This window comes from Emiliania huxleyi (genome assembly GCF_000372725.1).
Source record: "Emiliania huxleyi CCMP1516 unplaced genomic scaffold EMIHUscaffold_450, whole genome shotgun sequence".
Taxonomy (NCBI): domain Eukaryota; phylum Haptophyta; order Isochrysidales; family Noelaerhabdaceae; genus Emiliania; species Emiliania huxleyi.
The window spans coordinates 1-20,435 of record NW_005198610.1 but is presented as its reverse complement, the minus strand read 5'-3'; the positions used below and the strand labels follow the sequence as shown (position 1 = coordinate 20,435).

General features: G+C 64.5%; 3 protein-coding genes across 3 annotated transcripts; 1 reads left to right on the top strand and 2 right to left on the bottom strand.

The window, feature by feature from the left end:
- Positions 1-1,891: 1,891 nt before the first annotated feature.
- On the bottom strand, positions 1,892-5,522 carry EMIHUDRAFT_470443 (hypothetical protein). Its single transcript, XM_005768591.1, has 10 exons — positions 5,429-5,522; positions 5,252-5,316; positions 4,854-5,178; positions 4,442-4,575; positions 4,096-4,314; positions 3,816-4,019; positions 3,216-3,407; positions 2,780-2,889; positions 2,414-2,591; positions 1,892-2,336 (listed from the first exon to the last, which is right to left on the bottom strand). The coding sequence occupies exons 1-9, from the start codon at positions 5,442-5,444 to the stop codon at positions 2,435-2,437; spliced, it is 1,422 nt and encodes a 473-aa protein (XP_005768648.1). The 5' UTR covers positions 5,445-5,522; the 3' UTR covers positions 1,892-2,336; positions 2,414-2,434.
- Positions 5,523-14,597: 9,075 nt separating this feature from the next.
- On the bottom strand, positions 14,598-15,711 carry EMIHUDRAFT_445433 (hypothetical protein). The gene is given in 2 exon segments (XM_005768590.1): positions 14,598-14,664; positions 14,682-15,711. 1 exon segment carries the CDS (start codon positions 15,684-15,686, stop codon positions 14,949-14,951), a length of 738 nt encoding a protein of 245 aa, XP_005768647.1. The 5' UTR covers positions 15,687-15,711; the 3' UTR covers positions 14,598-14,664; positions 14,682-14,948.
- Positions 15,712-17,332: 1,621 nt separating this feature from the next.
- Positions 17,333-20,369, top strand: EMIHUDRAFT_245171 (hypothetical protein; the record flags this gene model as incomplete). Its single annotated transcript, XM_005768589.1, has 5 exons — positions 17,333-17,350; positions 17,502-17,957; positions 18,133-18,289; positions 18,392-19,589; positions 19,904-20,369. Coding segments are annotated over 5 exons (2,295 nt in total), but the record flags the coding sequence as incomplete, so codon positions are not given.
- Positions 20,370-20,435: the final 66 nt, after the last annotated feature.

The window sequence follows — 20,435 nt, the reverse complement described above, 5'->3', positions numbered from 1 at the left end:
CGCTTGTCCACGTGCGAGACGGAGACGAAACGGTTGAGCTCGGTGTCGTCCACCAGGGTGCGGGTGACGGTGGTAGCGGGGCCTCCAAACTGCTGGGGCAACTTGATCTTGTCGGCGAAAGAGAGCTCAACGTACTCGGACATGCTCGTGCGACGCTCCGGGGTGTCCGACTGCAGGTACAGCTTGATCAGCGCGTCGGTGGCGCTCGCGATGACCTTGCTTGAGAGGGGTTCGATGTAAACGGTGCCCCCTGATGCGATGAGGATGAATATGCCGGTCCGCGTCCTCTGGTCGCTGGAGGTGCTGATCTTGAGGAGGGTGCCGGCATAGGCGAGCGTGCCGGCGCCCGCCTCGACGTTGTTGCGCTTGAGCCACTTTGCGGCTTCTTCAGAAGCGGCTTTTGCGATGACTGCGACATCTTTGGCGGGGACCTCCCCGAGGCTCCCCGCCAGCGAGTCGCCGGCCATATCTGGGATAGCGTGAAGGGACTCCCCCAAAGTGCTGGTCGTGACCAGTTGACGCTACCACGTCCGGCCGTGCCCCGCGGGGGCGCGGTCGGCACCAGAAGGGGGTTGATACGTTCTCTAGAGACGACGTAGTCGTGGACGGCCGCAATCACAGTGGACGGACACGACAAGACGAGTGTGAAAGCACGGAGGCAACAAAACACACTAGGGTTCGGGAGAAGGCTAGGGTTAGGGAGAGAGTGCCTTACGGGCTTCGGCCCGACGGTGGGTGCCCTTCACCACGTCAGCGTAGTCGAGCGCCACTTTGACGAGCGGCTCGTCAGCGGTGAAGTTGTCACGGAGCTCCTGGAAGAAGGGCAGGCTTTTGCCTGGGAACTTGCGCACGAACTCAGCTTCCAGCATGAAGAAGGTGCGGAACGTCGAGTGCCATCGTCGTCAGGGTGGGCGGGCATTGCGAGCACCGATGTCGGTCGGCGCGTCGTGCTGAGCAAGGTCCGGCCGGTTGTTTGCCATGGGCAGGGCGCCCCGCCGTATTTGGGGAGACCTTCCTTGGTCTGACGGCTATATTTGCGCCACAAGAGCGAAGAGGGCCGTACATATGACCACGGGGTCAGAATTCTTTCCCAAAGAAGAGACCGAAAAATACGCTGCGTGCCCCCACCCACCCCTCTCGCTCGGGACTCGGCTCCTGCTCGCTCGCGCACTCCTCTCTCGAGTAATGGCTCGTACCTCTCCTCTCTCTGTACGTGCGCTGCGCGCTCAGCCTGGCACTAGAAAGCCGAGCGCACGCGACTCCACCATTCGTTCGTGAAAAGAAAGAAAGAAAGAAAACAGACAAGCCAAGGGAAAAGAAAGAAAGAAAGAAAACAGACACGCCAAACGAGGGATGGGACGAGGACAGGGTCCCCACCTGCACGAGCAGGATTTTGGAAGGGAGGGATGGGAGGACGAACCGCGTGATTTCTTGCTTTTGACAGCCACGCTCTTGCCTGGGCGACTGCGAGGACGCCCACGCACAGATACTGCACAGCACGCTCCTCGGGCAACAAAACAGGTCTGCAGCGACCGTGGTGACAGCCAGTAGAGGCGACAGCAGATGGTGAAGTTGAAGTCCAAGAAGCAAGTCACACGGGCCAAGACGGCTTCGGCGCTCGACAAGGTCGTCGACGCGCTTGCAGGCACCTCCATGACCGATGGCGATGGCGACGCTGCGATGGGCTCTCGAACAGGAGGAGACTCGCAGAAGAAGGTTCGGCGAGGACTCGCAAAGGTGAAACGAAAGGTGAAGCGGCGGCAGCATAAGCAGAACGCAGCGGGTGTCAGCCGGAAGGCCAAGCGCAAGGGCGTCAATAGAAAGAGGTAGCCCAGCGTTTGATGGTGTGCCAACACTGTACCATGTACGGCTGTCTTTGGAGCGGCGCGGGAAAAATCATGCGGGTCGCGAGCTCACGGATATTAACCCATATAGTCGGGCGCGCGCGCGAGGCGTGTGTGGGATTGCGGCGCATCGTGTGGAGGTCGCCGCGGTGTGTGGCCTCTCGCGCACACACCTTGTGAGGGCTGCACAGCCCTCAGCCCCTCACAAGGGCCGCCGCGACCGAGCTGCGCGCGGCGGCGCACTGGCGGTTTGCGAACCGCCGCGCGCAGCGACCGTGTGTGCCATGGACACACAAGCGGTAGAGCGTGCAAGTGGCATTGCGCCCGCGTGCGCGCGGGGCAAGAGGCGAGGCAGGCGCGTAGGAGGCAAGAGACGAAGAGAGACAGAGAGATACACGTGGGCAGCAGCGCGTGTTGGGCAGTCCGCGGAGAGAGGGGCGCGGCGGCAACGAGGCGGGCGCGTCAGAAGGAGTCGGTTTGGTGACCGTACACCTGGAGGGGGGGGGGGGGGGTGAGGTGGTTGTGGTTGCGGTGGAGGGGGGGGCGGGCCCGGTGCTTGGTGAGGGCACCATTAGCGCGAAGAGAGCGACCTAGCCGGCGAGCAGGTAGGTTGGCGGCACGAGGGAGGAGACCTTCCGGTAGAGGGCGAGCGGCTTTGCCGTCCAGCGGGCGACCGTCTGCGCGCGGCCGGTCCACTTGGCAAGGTCCTCCTTGGACATGTTTGCCATCGTGTCCTGCAGCTTTGACCCCTTCAGGGAGGGTGGGCGGCGCGGCAGGGAAGGCGGTACGGCGACGCGTGGCGGCGCTTCTGGCTGGGCGAGAGGGGGGGGGAGGGGCGAGGGGGGGGGGGGCTGCGGAGGCGGGGTGGGTGGGGGAGGTGGGGTGGGGGGAGGCGGGCTGCGGGTTGGGCGGGGCGCTGGAGAGCCGCGGGGCGCGCCTGTCCGGCATCCATGCCCATCATCTTGGCCATGTCTGCGAGGGCCGCCGGGTCCATGTTCGCGACCATGTCCATCCCCGCCTGCATCATCTCCGGGCTCATGTTCGCCTGCGAGGAGGAGGGGGAGGGCGGCCGGGCGGGGGTGAGGTCCAAGGCCGCCTCCTCCCGCCGCCGCCCGCCCGCGCGCGCACCATCATGTCGACTCCGTCGCCGAGCCCCGGCGCCGCCCACCCGCCAACCCGGCCATCCCGGGCAGCGCCGGGGCAGCAGACGGGCCCGCGCCGCCAGCCGCGCCGCCGCTGGCCCCGCCGCCGCCGGCTGGCGCGGCCGGTGCGCCAGGCATGCCCGGCATGCCTCCGGTCGCCCCCATCTGCGACGCCATCTTAGTCATCTGCTTCATCGTCGCGGGGTCCATGTTGGCCATCATCGACGACATCGCCTTGATCTGCGGGCGAGGTGGCGGAAGGGGAGAGGGGTCGAGGCGGCGCTTCGGCCGCGCCGAAGGGGGGAGAGTGGCTCCGGCCGGAGAGAAGGGAGGGCTCCCTCGCCTGCGCCGGGTCCATGCCCGCAAACTGCGGGTTCATGGCGGCCAGCTGCGCGGGGTCCATGTTTTGCATCATCTCCGCCTGGGCCGGGGGGGGGAGGGGGGGGGGAGGTGGGGGGGGGGAGGGGCGGGGGAAGGGGGTGCGTGCGGGGGGGCCGACAGCGGCCGCGCGCTGCTTCAACTCTGGCGGCATCTCCACCTCTGTGGCGTGTCACATCTCGGCTGTCCCTCGGCTGTCCCTGGGCGCGCGAGGGGCAGCAAACGAGGAGCAGCTGTATCTCGCAGCACGCCCGCCCGCTGCTTCATCTCTCCCCACCTCTCCCCATCTCTCCCCGCCCGCCCGCCTGCTGCTTCATCTCTCCCCATCTCTCCCCATCTCTCCCGAGGCCGCCCGCCTGCTGCTTCATCTGCTCAGGCGAGATGTTGTCGATCATAGCCTGAGGCGGGGCGCGGCGCAAGTCGGTCGGTCGGGGGGGCAGAGCCGCCGCACACCCCGGCGACGGCCCGTCGCCTCCATCTGCGCGTAGTCGGGAGAGCCGTCGGGCTTCGTCGGCACTCCACCGGGCGGAGGCCGCGCGGCGGCGGCGGCGGCGGGCGGCGCGGCCGGCGGCGGCGACGGCTCGACGCCGAGAGCCTTTTCGACCTCGGCGAGCGCGGCGGCGACCGTCGCGTCGGACCGGTCCATGGCGGCCGCCTGCAGGCATGCGTGCCGGGAGGGCTTGAGCCGTCCTCATGGCTCCGGCCGTCGGGCCCGGGCGGTGGCGCGGGACGGGCGCGGGGCGGCGGCGCTGCGCCTTTTTGAGGTCGGTGCGAGCCTCGTCGAGGCGGGCGAGCTGCTGGTACGCCTGCCCGCGCCGGAAGAGGGCCTTGCGGTGCGGCCCGTCGCGCAGGACCGTGTTCGCCGCCTCGACCGCCTCGCCCCACTGCCGCAGCTTGAGGCGGCACGAGGCGGTGTTGAGGTGGCAGGCGTGTAGCAGCTCGATGACTGCCTGCCGGCGCGGTGGGAGGAGGCGTCACGGTAAGATGCGGGTCCTCTTCAAGCACCCCCCCCCCCCCCCTCGCACCTAGCCGCCCCCATTCTCGCAAGACGTGTGAGCATGAGTGGGGTGGTGGTACCCCCCTGCAGGTGCCCCTGGCCAGGCCTCTGAAACAGCGCGGAGGCGCCCGATCGCGTGCGGCGGGCCGGTGCGGCCGCGCCTTCTCGTCGACGCCGGACAGCTCGCGGATCGCCTCCTCCGCCAAGGCACAGCCTGCAGCGGCAGCACACGCCCCTCAGCACTCGGCACACACACGCCCCTCAGGAGTCGGCACGGGGCTGCGGGCACGCTCGCTCGCCCCCCTCTCCCGCCCGCAGAGGGCAGCCGGGAGGGGGAGGGGGAGGGAGGGAGGAAGGCATACGGCAGGGAGGCGTGCAGGAAGGGAGGCATGCCAACGGGGAGGCAGCGGATACGGGGAGGCATGGATGCGGGGAGACATGGATGCGGGGAGGCAGTGGATGCGGGGAGGCTGCGGTGGCGGGCGAGGCGACCTTGCTCGTACTCGCCGATCGCCGCCTCGTACTCGGCCGCCTTGAAGTGCGTGTTGCCCTTGAGCTTGAGCGCCTCGGCGCGCTCGACGTGGCTGAGCACCTCCTCGTCGATCACCATCGAAGACCCCTTGAGCTGCTCCACCGCAGACTTCGGCTTTGGCGCGGCGGGCGCTCCTCCCATCGCCGCAGACGCGCCGGCCATGCGCGACTTGAGCTCTTGAGGGGAGAGGTTCTGCATCGCCTGCTGCGCCTGCGCCGCCATCGCGGGGTTGTTCATCATCGCCTGCGCCTGCGCCATCATCGACGGGTCCATCTTCTTTGTCATCTGCACACGCAGACAGGCTGGAGGGTGAGAGAGCGCGCCGTTTCGGCAGGCGGCGATGCTGCACTGCGGGCGCCTCCATCATTTGATTCATCTCCTCGGGCGACATCTTGGACATCATGTCGGTCGCCGCCTTCATCACTGCGCGGCATAGGGGAGGCGTGTCGCTCGGAGAGGGCGCAAGCGTGCAAAACGCCACGGAAGAGTGTGCGACGAGGCGGCGCGGAGGGCGAGGAGGAGAGGGAGGGTTTACTTTCGGGATTCATCATCGTCGGACGTGCGTGGACCACGCAGTGGATGCTCGCGCGGAACCACACGGTTTGCGGATGCTGGCACGGAACCACACACGCACGGCGGCGAGAGCCAAAGTGTCTCGCCCAAAAAGCGAAAGAAATCCAAGCGCAAAAGAATTGGCATATCTTCCTTTATCGTATTCTCGTCGAGTAGAATGGTATTGCGTGGGGGCGGTGCGTATTCTCGTATCACTACAAACCTAAAACTACAAGCTAGTGTCGTGTCCACTTGTGACTTGAGTCTTGAGCACTTGAGTGAGCACTGGATAGGCATAGGGTCGATTCCGCATGGTACACTGCCCTGCCCGACCCCTCGTGTCCACTGAGTAGAGGGGGCGGGAAGTGTGCGCTGGGTCGGGCAGGGCAGTGTGGGTTTCACACCCGGGGCAGGTAGGGGATCGGGCAGGGCAGTTATGCGGCAGTGTGCGGGCAGGGCACAGTGCGGCAGGCAGGGCAGGGCAGGTCATAATTGCAGGGCTGAGATTTGGCGAGGCTCATGGTGGCGGGCCCGCGAGGCGCACGAGGCGGCGCGACGGCGAGGAGCACCCACATCGGCAGTCCGAGGCGCCGGCGTCCTCGCTGTTGGTTGGTTGCTCGACGGGCGAGCGAGAGGAGAGAGGAAGGAGAGAGGAGCAGCGAGAGCCGTCGACACAAGAAGGGAAAAGAATTTTCCGACGCACGCGCACAGCGGTGAAAAGAAAATTTTCTATGGACTCCCTTTTGTTGATATCCGCCCCGGCCACGTGCTGCTCGTGCCAGCCCCCGCCCCTCTCCCCCATCCCCACCACCACACGCCCTGCAAGCCCTCACCTAATACTTCTCGGTGGCCATGGCGGAGCCTGTGTTCGCCAGCGAGCGGATCCGCTCGCCGGTGAGCGCCGTCGTGTTGCGCGGGGCCGCAAACGCCGCCCCGAACCGCGAGAACTTGAACACGGTGTCGTACTCTGACGCCATGACGTAGTCGCGCCACGAGCCCTCGATCGCACCCTCGGCCATCGCGGTCGTGCTCAGGTGGGCGCCCGCGCGTGGCGCCGGATCGCGCGCGCCGCTGATGCCGATGCCGTCGCCGTCGAAGGATTGGCCAATGATGCCGTGCGGCGCGACCTGCAAGCTCTCCTCCGGCACGCGGAGGGAGAATCCGAGGTCGAGCCGCACCTTGGGCCCGCTCAGCCAGTCCTTCTGGTAGTCGTAGCTGGGCACAGCCATCGGGCTGATGCTGACGTACCACTCCGGCAGCGACAGGAGAACGCTAGAGTAGTTGGCCTGCAGCACGACCTCGCCGCACTCCTGCCGGTTTTTCGGTCCGTCCCTCAGCGGCGTGAGCGCCAGGCCGACCAGTTTGAAGGGCCTGCCCCCGCAGGTGCCGTTGGACCAGCCGATCAGCGTCTTTGCCGAAATCTTGGCCGCCCAGTACGAGAAGTGGAGCATGCCCGCAACGGTGCTGGCGACCACGTGGGCCTGTGTAACCCACGACCCGTTGACGGTGGCACCGTGGACTCGAAAGGTGCCGTCCTCTGTGAGGACATTCACACTCACGCGCGGCGCGCTGAGAAAGTTGAACCGGGTCTGGTTCCGGCCACGGAAGTCCGCCTCGCCGCCGTGGCCGAGACGGAGATGAGGGTCGCCTTTTGAGCCGGCAGCGCCGGTCGGTGGGGGCGTCGGCGGCGGCGACGGCGGAGCAGAGGGCGGCGGCGGCAGCGATGGAGCAGCGGCGCACCGAGGAGGAAACGCGACATATACATTGCTGCACAGTCGCGCAGCCGCAGCATAACTCCAACCTCGCCAATTTTGTTGTACGTACTTTTAGCTTACTGGGAAAATGGAAATTTTGCGTAATGTTGTGCAGTTGAATATGAAAACAGCCAAAACACGCCCATAGGCGTAGGCAGCGCTGGCGAAGCGAGGCGGCCGGCGCCGGCCCCCGGACGGAGGCGGAGTTGCAGCGAGAGAAGCGAGGCAGGAGACACTGACTGTTGAAAGGGTTGTGAGCAGCCCGCCGTCGAGCGGCGCGCCGCGCAAGCCCGCTGCCGGCGACCCGACCAGAGAGCTCGTAGGCATGGTACTCTGAGCGCGTCACCGCGCCCGATGGCAGAGCTCCATACCCCCAACTCCCCTGAACCCAGGCCGGCATGATGAACTCCATCAAGTCGATGGTCTAGGATCTCAGGGAATATACACGTACCTTCAGGTATGAGAGAATGCAAAAGAAAACAAATCCTTAAGCGCCCGTAAAAAAAAATCTCGGCCACTCGGCTGGGTACGCTGTGGGGGGACAGAGGTCAGAGCGAGCCAGAGCCACACTTCCTCTCGTCTCCTCACTTAAAATCCCTGCGTGGTGGCCTGGTGGCGGCGTGCCGTCCTCCCATCCTCCCTTGAGGGTTGTCTGTTTCCTCTCCAGGCTTTCTGCAATGCCTCTGTACACACACTTTGATTGATGGTTTGTCACTTTCGTCGGGTCGAGCGAGACACCCACACAGGGCTCTCTACACTCGTACCGATCATCTGGCCAACTGGGTGCGCTTCTTAGCTCCCCGGCCCTGGGTGTGGGGTTGATGACTGCACTCCAAGTGCTCCAAGTGCATGACTTGAGCCTCCCAAGAACCCAATTTTTATTTATTCTTTCTTTCTTAAGCTGCCTTTTGTGGTGCCAGTCCGAGCCAGTCTGCTGTGAGTTGTGAGAGCGGCTTGTGTTGTTAGAATTCTTTTTTAAGCGCCAGTGGAGAAGGGAGTCCACCGTGCTGCGAGCCGCCTCGCTGAGCCCTGGTCTGAGCCCTGGCCTCGACACCTCGACACCAAACCTCGACACCAACTCGACACCAACTCGACACCTCGACACCCCATGCCAACTCGACCAACTCGACACCCCTCGACACCCCTCGACACCCCTCGACACCCCTCGACACCATCTAGGCTGAAACCATGCTCGACCGTGTCAAGGTGCCAAACTCGACACCTCGACACCCCTCGACACCGCTCGACACCCCTCGACACCGCTCGACACCGCTCGACACCGCTCGACACCTCTGATGATCCTAACACAGCAGAGATGTAGACCCATTGGAGTCAGAGTTAGAAATCAGGGTTGCAGCAGCAATCAAACTTGGCTGGCAGTACTTTCATCCCTGAGTTGCAGCCTCTCAAGTTCTAGCTCAAGTTGCAGCTCAGTTGCACCCCTGTTGATGCAGCAAACATGGCAGTACTCAGGTAGCCCTCAGGTGCTGCACAGCACCTTGTACAGTGGCAATGAATCCTCACACCAGTGAGCTTGTGCCATGAGTGCAGACCTGTGGTCCATTGCGCTTTGTGCACTGGCGACGCTCGGCTGCAACGGCGACGCTGCAGCGGCGGCGACGCTGCTGCGATGGGGTACTGGCAGCCCTTAGCTGCTGGACAGCACCTTGTGCAGTGGCCAATGTCCACTGACTCATGGCACCAGCCTTGTGCCATGAGCGCTGTGGTCAGTTGCGCTTTGTGCGCCGGTGGCGCTGCAGGGGCGACGCTGCTGCAGCGGCGACGCTGCTGCGGTGCTGCGCCTGCACAGTACCTTTGTGCACAGTGGCAATGACTCCCGGCACTTGATGTCCTCAAATGTCCACAGAGAGTATACTGGTTGTGCTCAGGTTGTGCTACATCAACAGGGTGCAACTGAGGCTGCAACTAAGGGATGAAACAGCTTTGCAACTGCTGCCCAAGTTTGGGAGGAAAGGGGGAGAGAGGAAGCCAACGCGACGTGCGCAGAGGATGAGGATATAAACTGGGACGACGCAGCGGAGGGGATAGGCGAGGGAATCGAGGGACCGGAGGGCTTTCGCGACAGCGACGATGACGACGAAGAAAGGGGAGGGGACGGAGGGGCGACACGCAGGAGGAGCGAAATCGCTAACGGCCCGAGCAGAGAGGGCGACGGCGGGGCACGAGGGAACAACGGAGACGCTACCGATGACGCGAACCGAGGCACGGACGCCGGCGGGGACGGGGAGGGCGACAGCGACGTCGAGGTTGACGCAACCGTATCGAGAGCGCCACCCAAAAAGGGGCGGACAGCCATGGAGGTCACCGGATGGAGGGCGAACGGCACGATGCGAAAAGGCAGGGCGAGGCGGATGGAGAAAGAAGTGCCGAGAAGGCCATGGTGGAGGGGAGGGACGGGAGGACGAAAGAAGGGCGAGGAGGACGAGCGGCCCGCACAGACCGCGAGCAGACAGCGCCTGCTGGCCATTTCGAGACATTCGCCAAGAACGCTAGCTACATGGGAGGGCTTCGTGAAGGATGGATTGAAAAACATTCGAACAAAGAAGAGGCGACGGGAGGAACCGGCGGAGGATGCAGTGACGTGAGACACACACACACACACACACACACACACACACACACACACACACACACACACACACACACACAACACACACACACACACACACACACACACACACACACACACACACACACACACACACACACACACACACACACCGCTCACCCACGCGCACTGGGCCTTGCACTTTGAATGCCGTGGGGCTCCTGTCGTCAGACGTGGAGACGCGAGGGTTGCCCCCCCTTGCCCCACCACCTCGTGTGTGTGGAGAAGGGTTGTTGCACGAGTATATGGGCCAAAAGCGTCGAAAATGTCCCAAAAAAGCGTGTCTCGAGTTTGTGGCAGCTCCGCAGCCTGCGCGCGCCACCGGGACGCACCGCTTGCTGGATACACACACTCCCTGGGTCCCAGGGAGTGCGTGTATCCAGCAGGAGCGAGTAGGCTCGACGCCGCGCTCGCTGTGGGGCTGCCACAAACTCGCCGCCGAGCGTGCCATCGAAGGCGTCCCGGCGGAGGTGATGGAGTGTGAGACCTGAGGCTGCGGAGGTGACGCCTGAGGTACCGGCCCGTGCACAGCGACTCAGCCGGCGACCGCCACGGGCTCAGACGAGACTTGTCGACGCGTTCCGGCTCAGCTTCACCGTGGTCCTCGGGCGTCTGTCGACGTCAGGACCACCCATACAGCTCGCGGGTTTGAGGTCGCAAGAGCCAAGATGGTGGCGTTTGGACGTCCCAACCATCACACAAGACAGCCTGTAGGTGATGGCGGGACGGCGCAGTGTTTGTGGCACTCGGAAGTAGGCACCCGCGGCACTGCCCCGCTGTCGGCTCTCGCGGGCTGCGGAACCGGACCCAGAAGGGGACGGTCCGGGCGAGTGTGGCAGCTCCTGCGCTAGTATGGGCACCCTCTATCATAGCACTACTGATCCTGGTCATTAGAGCTGCCAGGGATAGCGTCAGGAGCCGGTCGGAGTCAAAACCCCTCATATTTGAGACATCGTGGCCCATATACTCGTGCAACAACCCAGAAGTTTACCTTACCTTACCTTACCCACTCTCGACGAACACACCGCCACACCCACAGCAAGAGCACCAAAGCACATCCCGCTCACGCACTGCAGTGGATCTCGCCCTCCGAATCCGGTAGGAGCGGGACTGGGTACTGCATCAGCAATCGCCGCAGCCAGCGAGGCGGCGCGGGCGCGTCCGCCAGCGTCTGCTCGGCCGCGTTGCACGGGGAGCCGTCGACAGTGGCGCAGCTGCGCCGGTTCGCTCCCGGCTCCTCCGAGAAGATCACTTGGCGGCCGTCAAAGTCGCGCCACTGCGCGGGCGAGGAGGGCGCAGACGCGCGGAACGGCAGCAGAGTCAGCCGGACGGAGAAGGGCTCGCCGTGCTCGCGCGCCATGGCAAGGAGGCGGGAGAGCTCGTACGCAGTCAGCGCGTAGGGTGCGGGCGACTCGTTGTTGCCCCCGATCGGCCACACGCCGCGCCCCTCTCCGTGGTACATCCGGCTGTAGTAGGCACCAAAGTAGCGGCCAGACGCGCCGGCGGCCCGCATCAGCCGCCTCGCGCGCGGAGGCAGCTGGTCCGTCGAGTCGGCCGGCGAGAGGCTGGCGAGGAGGCGAGAGTCGGTCGACTCGACGCGGACGAGTGTGTCGTTGCCGAGCGCGAGCGAGAGCCGCGAGCCGAGGCCGCCCGCCGCCCCGTCGGCGCGGTGGAGGAGGCCGGTCGGGACGAGAAGGTGGTTTGACCCGCCCCAGTGCTTGACGTTCCCGTACATTGTGAGGGCAGACATGTTTTGCAGGCCGAGCACGGCCGGCGCCACGCCCCACAGCAGCGTCAGTCCCGTCACCGCAGCGACGAGCCAGGTTGGCGCGGAGGCGCCCATGGCGACACGGCGCGCGCTGAAGCCAGCCTTGACCTGCCGGGACGCGGGAGGCGGGGTGTGGGGCGTGGGACCGGTCGGTGGCAGGAGGGTGGATGGGAGGGCGTTCTCCTGCTGGAGGGCGGCCTTCTCCTCCGCCTCGATCTCCTTGAGCCGGCGGCGCTGGTCCTGGGACAGCATCGCATCCTTGGAGACGACGATGATGTGGCGGCTGCAAAAGACCCAGGCGCTGTCGATCATGTCCCACGCCTGCTGCCAGGTGCTGCCTGCGTCGCCGCCTCCCTGCCGCTCGCGCCCCAAAGTCATCAGCATCGAGCGCACGTACACGACCGCAAGCCACACGCACGCGACAAAGTGCGTGTCGATGCCGCCGTGAAGGTGGCGGCACCTGCTTGCACGGTCGGGGCGGCGGCGGAGGAGAAGCGTGTTGGCTAGAGGAGCGAGGGGAGGGCGGAGCAGGGCGGTGGCGGCACCCAATCACGGCGATGCCGACGGCGGCGGCGTGCACTGCCGTCCAAGTCCCCAGCGACGCGGCCTCCCGTAGAGCCGCGGCGACGTGGTGTGGCATGAAGAGGCCGTAGCGGACGATGCAGTTGACGGAGAACCTGTGTGTGTGGCCGGAGTGGGGGGGGGGGGGGGGGCTTTGAGGGCGGGCTGCGGAGGCAAACCCCCCCCCCTAGTTGAGGGGGAGGGTGGCCACCCCCAGGGGGAAGGAGAGGCCCAGTAGCACGCCTGTGTGCGAACGGACTCCCCTGGGGGGAGGGGCCGGTGCCGCGGTGCCGGGCGAAAGGAAAGGGAAACCCAAGCCCGGCGACATCACGAGGAGAGGGCCGACGGCGAACTCCATCACCAAGGTCAGAGCCGGCGCCGCGACGAAGATGGTTTCGGCGGCCGAGGAGGCAACGGCCTGGAGCAGCTTGGGCAGCGCGACGAGCGCCTGTAGCGTAGGTGAGACTGAGCGAGGCTGCCGAGCGGAGCGCTGCGAGAAGGACAGGGGTAAGCGCCTCTGCGACGAGGACGGTCGCGCAGCTGGTCCGGTAGTCGAGGAACGAGGTGGTGAGCTTCCAGAAGGCTGCAACCAGGTAGAGTGAGGCCGTCTGTGCGCGAGCGGCGCCCACAAAGTCGCTCTCGCTGCGCATGGAGAGGAGCACAAACGTGGCCTCCGTCGCGGCACCCCAATACTGATGGTCCCAGACGAAGGGCGTCCACGCACAGAAGGCCGCCAGGTTCACCACGTGCGCCAGGAGGAGCGCGTTGCGCGTAGGGTAGAAGAGGGTGAGCAGGCAGAGCGGAAGACGGACGTAGAAATCGCCGTCCGAGAGGATTGGTCGAGCGTCGACGGCGCCGGCGGCGCCGAGGAGGCCGAGCGCGTTGAGGCCAGCGTCGGCGAATGGACACAGCTGCTGTATCGACCACAGGCGACCGTACGCGGAGCCGATTTCCATGCGCGGGGAGGCGGCCGTGGAGGCGGCCCTTCCTCGGGGTACAGTGCGCCGAGCCGAGGAGCCCAGCACCAAAGGGTTTTACCAAGCTGCCAACCCTATTCACATAAACGCACAACTCCGGACCCAAGACGCACAAGCACAGACAACCCTATTCACGCACACTGCGCAAAAGACCCCACCAACCAACCAACTGTTTCCGGGCCCGAGTGCGCGAAGTGCGGGACCAGCCATCCAACCTCCTGGGCCGGCCAGGGTCCTGCCAGGGTCGCCCACGGGTCAATAATTTCTTCGCTCCGCGTATTCAACACGAGGACATCAAAATGGGTCAAAATGGGCTATTTCACGCCTCTTCAGGCTCCCAGATCCATCTTCTCACCTGAGGGAGGGTGTAGAGGATGTAGAGTGTAGAGCGCTGTAGAGCTGTAGAGATGTAGAGCGCTCTGGAGCGCTGTAGAGCTGTAGAGCTCTACATCGGCTGCGTGACGAGGCGGGTGCGTTGTAGAGCGATGTAGAGCGCGATTTTGCTGTAGAGTTTGTTGTAGAGGCTCTACAGCCAAACCGCCGGGAAGGCAGTGACTCAAAGAGGTCGAGTCGCACTAATGGGGTGTCTCCGAGCTTACTGGAGCTCTGATGGACGGCCCTGACTATCACTGACACACAGAGACGGTCACTCTGACGGCACACAACACCCTATAACTGCGTCATGACCAGCCTGCCATGCGTCGCCGGTGCCGCATTCGTCGCTGTGCTTCTTTAGCAGGCGGTGGACTATCGGCTGCGAGGACGGTCGCATTTGCGCGAGGCGAGGCGAGCATTCAGACGCGTTGCATGCGCCATGACTCGCGCCAGCGCGTGCGGGAGCTCCTGGCTGAGCGTTGAGTCCAGGCGAGTTGCGCTGGCCACGATCGCTACGCCAAGCCGAGCTGACGCGCCGAGGCGCCGGCCAGTCGCAGCCGTGAGGCATGCCACAGCAGCAGAGGCACCTCCCACCCATTGGGCGGGCAGACAGAAGGCCAGGGCAGCACTGGTAAGTGCAACGCGCCTCATGTCGGAGAGCGACCGTGCCTCGTTCGCCGCTTATGATGTAGAGTTTGTTGTAGAGATTTCACGTTGTAGAGCGCCTCTACATCGCTCTACAACGCACCCGCCTCGTCACGCGGTGGATGTAGAGCTCTACAGCTCTACAGCACTCTCCAGCTCTACAGCTCTACAGCGCTCTACACTCTACATCCTCTACACCCTCCCTCAGCTTCTCACCACTGTCCATCTCCTGAAATTGCGTCACGAGGGTCACAGTGGCCTGTTAGACGCGCTGGGGTGCCAGGGGAAGGCGCCGTTACGACCGTTACGGCGTGGCCGCCCGTTAACCAACCAACATCTGGAGGCCTGGAGTGCGCAGAGTGCGGGACCAACCAACCAGCCCAGGGCCCGGAGTGGGTGAATAGGGTTGGCAGCTTGGTAAAACCCTCGGGTGCAGGCTGAAGAAGAAAAACCCGGTCACGTACATATCAAGTCCGGGAGGCAAAATCTTGTCAACAGTCCAGCTTGTATGTTCGAGATGAGAGCCACGTACACTTAAAATTGGCGTCCTGCCTCCTGGTCCTGCGCCGTGCGTCCCTCCCCCTTAAACTGATTCTGGCCCGCAAATTCTAGTTGGTGGAACAGACCACAGTGCACGAAGCCTTCAGGCCCTACAGGTTCGGCGGGCCGACTCGGGATACAAATATCTGCCTGCGGGCCGCGACCCTCACAACGAGACACAAGAACTCACAGCCCACATAACGCGGAAAGACCACTTACTACTCTTTGTCTGCGACGATCGGATCGGAACGCCATCAGGCGCACTCCACCAGTTTCACGTGCCCGCACGGCCAGAGGTCCAGGTGGTGCAGCGAGAGGCCCGCCTGCCGCTCCTTGTCGAGAGGCAGCGACGGGCTCTGCGTGACATTCACGAGCCGCGGGGAGGGAGGGGCGCCCTCGAGCGAGGAGACCCAGTGGACGAGATCCTTCAGCGTGTCGATGTTGCTGTCGAAGCGCCGCCAAACCTTCTTCTCGCCGCCCAGGTGTACGCAGATGGCCGCCGCGCCCGCAGCGCCCTCAGCCGGTTCCGCCGGAAGCATGCTGGCAAAGTGCTGGCGGCGAGCCAGGTCGGCCGCTGCGGCCTCCGCGCTCTCGCGGGCGCGCGCAGCGCCCGCTCTGCGGCCTTCGCGATCCCGCAGGTAGCCCGGATGGCTCGCCTGAACCTTTTGCAAAGCCGCGGTCGCCGCCTCAATCAGCCGAGGCTCCAACGTGTTGAGTAGGAGGTGGCCGTGCGGAGCGTGCTCCCAGCCAGTCGCGTGCAGGATCTCCATCGCACCGCCGACTGCCGCGACGCGCTGCATCGCAGGGCTCCTCAAGTTGACCTTGCGGAAACGCTCGCGGTGTGGCTCCTTGAGCAGCTTCGTGAAGGAGGCCTCGAGCGTGTCGACTGCAGCGGAGTCGTGCGCAAGCCGCTGTGCCGCGGAGGCAATGCGGTCGGTAGGGGTCATCGGAGAGCGATCGGCGGAGAAGTGAGCGAGCCGGTGCATTGCCATGAGGTGTGTGTTTCGCGGTCTGGAGCCACTCTCGAGTCCCAGCTGAAGCTCGAGACTCCTCGGGAACCGCGAAGCTGTGAAAAGAACAAAACCTTTCGGCCACACGCGCTAGACTGCGCTCTTTTAAGGTCCGACAGGTCAGGTTCGGCGCCAGCGTGGCTCTCTCCAGAGTGGTGAATTAGGCTGAACAAGCTTTTCCTCTCGCACCCCGTCTCTTTTCCTTTCCTTTCTCCCTTTTTCTCTACAGCACCCTCTCTTTTCCTCTCTATTTTCCCGGGAAAATTCCGGGGAAACCATCAAATTTTCCGGGCTCTGAGCCGAGTCTGAGGCTGGTTTGGGCCCAAAATCAGCCAAATCGGCAAAATACCGGTTATTTTGCGGGTGTTCCTGGAAACCCCCGGGTATACCTGGAAAATACCCTGCGACCGCCTGGGTATCGTGCCGATTTCCTCAATTTTGCGTCAGATTTTGCCCCAGACCAGCTCTCAGACTCAGGGAAACTCGCGAGTTTCCAGAATGGAGCACCAAACACCCTCTGTTTTCCCTGGAAATTTCCGGAAACGCAAAGTGCTGGGGACCCTCTGTTTTCCTTTTTGTTTGCCGGAAAAGCTTGTGCAGGCCAAGTGGTGAACCACGTCCACGAACCCCAAAACCTGCCCAAAACATGCAACGATCTGCCAACCCGTTCGCGTTTTTGCACAATCCTCAGTCGGGCCGTCTAACGAACACCGTGCCCCATGGGCGACCCTCTGAACACCACCACACTCGAGACCACCCCACCAACAGCGACCATCAGTCATCCGCCTCTCCCGCGAACGTATTGCACATCCGTCGTCGTCCTCCCACGCCGCCAGCTAGGGCCCTACTTGACCCCGCATCGGGCTCTCGCCGCCGGGCGGCAGGCATCTCACGCCCGCGTGCGTAGGCAGGGCTCTCACGGCCAGCCCGAGTCGAGGCGGAACTGTGGCGGGTACCTTCCAGTCGTCACCAGCCCCGCTCGAGACGGAGATGCGACGGGCAGTTTTCCGCCCCTCCGCGGCGACAGGTTGAGGCCTGGCATGAGCGGCGCGCCGTTGCAGGTCGCCTCGGGCAGCCCCGCGGAGCGGTAGCAGCCGGGGAGGGTGCGGCAGTTTGCGAGGCGCGGAGACAGCTGCGGCGTCACTGCGGGAATGACAGACTTGGGGGAGTCCTCCTTGTCCTCCTTGTCCTTCTTCTTGTCCCTCTGCTTCTTGCGTTTTCCATGCTTGCTGCGCTTGCGTGGGCTCTCGCCGCCCTCGTCCTCCGATGACTCTCCGCGCATGCACCGCTTGAGGTCGTCGGCGTGGCTCCAGTGATGAGCGGCCAGCCAGGCGAGCTTCTTGGGCGAGGCGGGCGGAACGACTGGCCCGAACACAGATTGCCCCAGCTGGCCACTTGGCTGCAAGAGGCTGCCAGTGGGCGAGATCATCCCCGCTGGAATGGTGACGCCCCGAGCACTCACTCAAGTCACGTCAGAAAAAAAAAACATCTTTAGTCGCCGGGAAGAGAGGACAGCAGGATGGCATGGTCCGGGGTGCAGGACGCAGGAGCTTGACAGCAGGTCAACAAAGAAAAGAAAGAAACAAAACAGACACGCCAAGGGAGGGATGGGAGGACGGCAACACGCGATGACGATTATCGCGCACGTCTTGTTTTTTGTTCTCAAGATTTTTTTTGGTAAACATGGCCGAGGTTGTTGGTAAACAAGAAAGAGCTCTCCCTCGGAGCTAAGAGCTGCAGCCCCGCGGCGAATTCCTTCGCCTTGATCGGGTTCTTGGTGAGTTCCACGAACGCGAGGCAGGGGTGGAAGATGAGGTTGGGCACGCCGACGTAATGTGGGTTGATGCCGGCTGCCACGGCATATTTTCGTGTGGTGCCAACGCGACCCGGACTGTTTGTGGCCGTCCTACGCTAGGGACGACGAAGATCGCCTGTTCGTGCGACCCCAACTACCGATCCAACTATGCAACACGATGTATGCCGCGAAATGATGCATTCCCTGCTTCGGCGTGCCCATGTTCCGAGTCGGGGTGCTTCCAGCGACCGGCGGCCGACTGGGCTCCGCTCCAGTGCCGAGCGTCGTCGCTCTGCGGGCGAACCTTGGATTCAGCGATTATCGAGAGGCCCGCCAACGCGGACAGCGGTCGCGTGACAATCCTGACAGTGCTCAGCTACACGCCGAACCCAGACATGCCCGGCGATTTTAGGCGCTACCTGCACCAGTTCCGCTTTAGTGCCAGAGGCGCGCCCAGGGTTCCGGCTCCTACCCAGATAGGGGGTCTGTCGGCACCCGTTGGACCCTATGCAATAGGTAGGTAGGTCCGGTTTTGACCGCCCCAGAGGGCCCCGCAATAGGTAGGTAGGTGGCGGTGGTGTGGGGGGTTGGGGGGGTGGGGGTAAAAGCTCGCGCGGGAGACGGCGCGTTTAGCCGCGAAACGGGGCCATGCCAGACGAGTCGCCTGCGGCCGGGACGCCAGCCGAGACGGGTGCCGCACCGCGGTACAAGCCGGCGCGGCGGGCGCTGGGAGCCTATTCACAGAGGGCTAACGGGTATTTTTTCGCTTCGCTGCGCGGCCTGGGAATAGGTAGGTAGGTGGGGCACGGAGCCTGGCGGTCGGCGCCCGCAATAGGTAGGTAGGTAGGGCGTTTTGGCGCGACTCAGCCGAACAGACCCCCTATCTGGGTAGGAGCGGGAACCCAGGAGAGTGACTCGTCCTCTTCCCAGCTCCGCTGTGACTGGCTGGCGTTGTTATCCTGCCTCGCGACTTGGTCGCTCCGAGGCGCGCGGCTGATGGGCTTCACTGAACAGTTCGACGTGCTTCTCCTCACACGCAAGCGCGGCCGTGTCGTCCGACTCTTCCTCGCTGCGCTTCTCGCTCTTCTCGTCCTGGATGTCGTGGGCACGCTGTTGCTACGGCTGGCGCCGTCCATCATCATCAGGAGCAAGTCGCCGCCAGCCTGGTCGTGGGCTCAGCTTGGTGACTTTCGTGACGATACACTCGATCTCTTCCTCCTGCTCATCCTCCGTACGCTGCTGGTCGCCACTCTCGGCGTTGCCGCCGTTCGGTGCGGCACGCCAAACTTGACGGCGGCGCCAGCCGAGGTCGATGGCTTGGCGCCCCTCTTGCTGAACGGAAGCGGCGGCGGCAGCGTCTGCGAGGTGGTGCCACCCGAGAGCGGCGGCAACGGCGCTGCGCAGCCGACCCACGCGGTCAAGGCGGAGCACCTCCGCTCGCACGCGCTCAAAGAGGCGGCGGAGGTGCGGAAGGGCCTTTTGGTGGCGGCCATCTTCGGCGTCTCGACGGCGGCGCAGGTGTACGTCGGAGTCAAGTGCATCTCCTTCCGCGGGGAGTGGGAGAGGGACGCGCACGTGCTCACTGCGCAAGGCGTGCTCTTTGGCGTGGCGGTGCTGCTGATCAACGTCGAGTCGTGGCTGCTCAAGCGGCTCGTGCACGCCCTGACGGCGGAGGTGGGCTTCTTCGTGCCCGAGTTCCACTCGCACCCGCTCTACTTCCACCCAAGCGTTCCGAACCACAAGTGCGACCTCTGCCGCAACAAGACGGGCCAGGTCTACCGCTGCCCGCTCTGCGACTGGGACGCTTGCCCCGCCTGCTTCAACAAGAAGGACCGCTCGACGGGGGAGGGCGTGCTGCGCGGCGACAAGGGCGTCAAGTCGGGCGGCGCTCTCACCACCTCGCAGTACTTTCGGCGCGGCCTCAAGCTCGCCCTGCCGCAGCTGCCGCTCTTCGGCGTCGCCCTCCTCTGCGTCGTGACAACCTCTGCGCTCCGCCTCTTCCTGCCCAACTTCCAGGGGCAGATCTTCGACCACGTCATCGCCGGCTCGCAGGCGTGCATGCCCGGCACGCCGGGCGCGCACGAGGGCAAGTGCGGCGCGGCGAAGGCCTCCTTCCTGCAGGTGCCCTCCTCCTCCCGCCCCCTCCCCGCATCGAGACCTCCTCCCCCTCGGCTGGCCTAGCCTGCCCGCATCCCTGGCCCCGGCCCTATTGCAAGAGACCCGACCCCAGCCCTCTCCGCCTCCAGGTGATCCTCCTCTACCTCGGCTGCTCCGTCGCGCTCGGCGCGCCTCGAACGCCCCCTCTCCCCGCCCCGCTTGACGCCTCCGAGACACCTCCGAGACACACGGCCGCAGGCGCGCTCGGAGGCCTCTCGTCGCTTTGCTTCAACCTCATCTCGCGCAGGATCATCGTCTCGGTGCGCGAGACGCTCTTCCGGCAGCTCATCAAGCAAGACATCGCCTTCTTCGACGGGATGCGAACCGGAGACCTCACGCAGCGGCTTGGCTCCGACGTGCGCGCCATGGCCTCCCCGGTGACGGTCACGCTATCGATGCTCATCTCCAACACGCTGCTCCTCGTCGGCGGTGGGCTTACGCACCACGTATTACGCATACGTCACACGCACCCCCAGATGCGCGTCTACTTCGAGAACGGCCAGCTCCGCCCCTTCAGCGCCGTCGTCGAGACGCCCCGCGGCCCCAACACGATCGCCATCCGCAACATCGGCCAGATCGAGTTCCCCCTCGCCGCCAACGTGGTCGCCGAGAATGTGGACGTCCCGTCGGCCGAATCGCCCGACACGCGCATGACCATCCAGGGCGGCGCCCTCCGCACCTATCCCTTCGACCCCTCGGTCGACAGCGTCCAGGTCCTGCTCAAGACGGACGGACGGCCGCTCAACGCGCGGATCGAGCTGCTCCAGGGCCCCAACAAC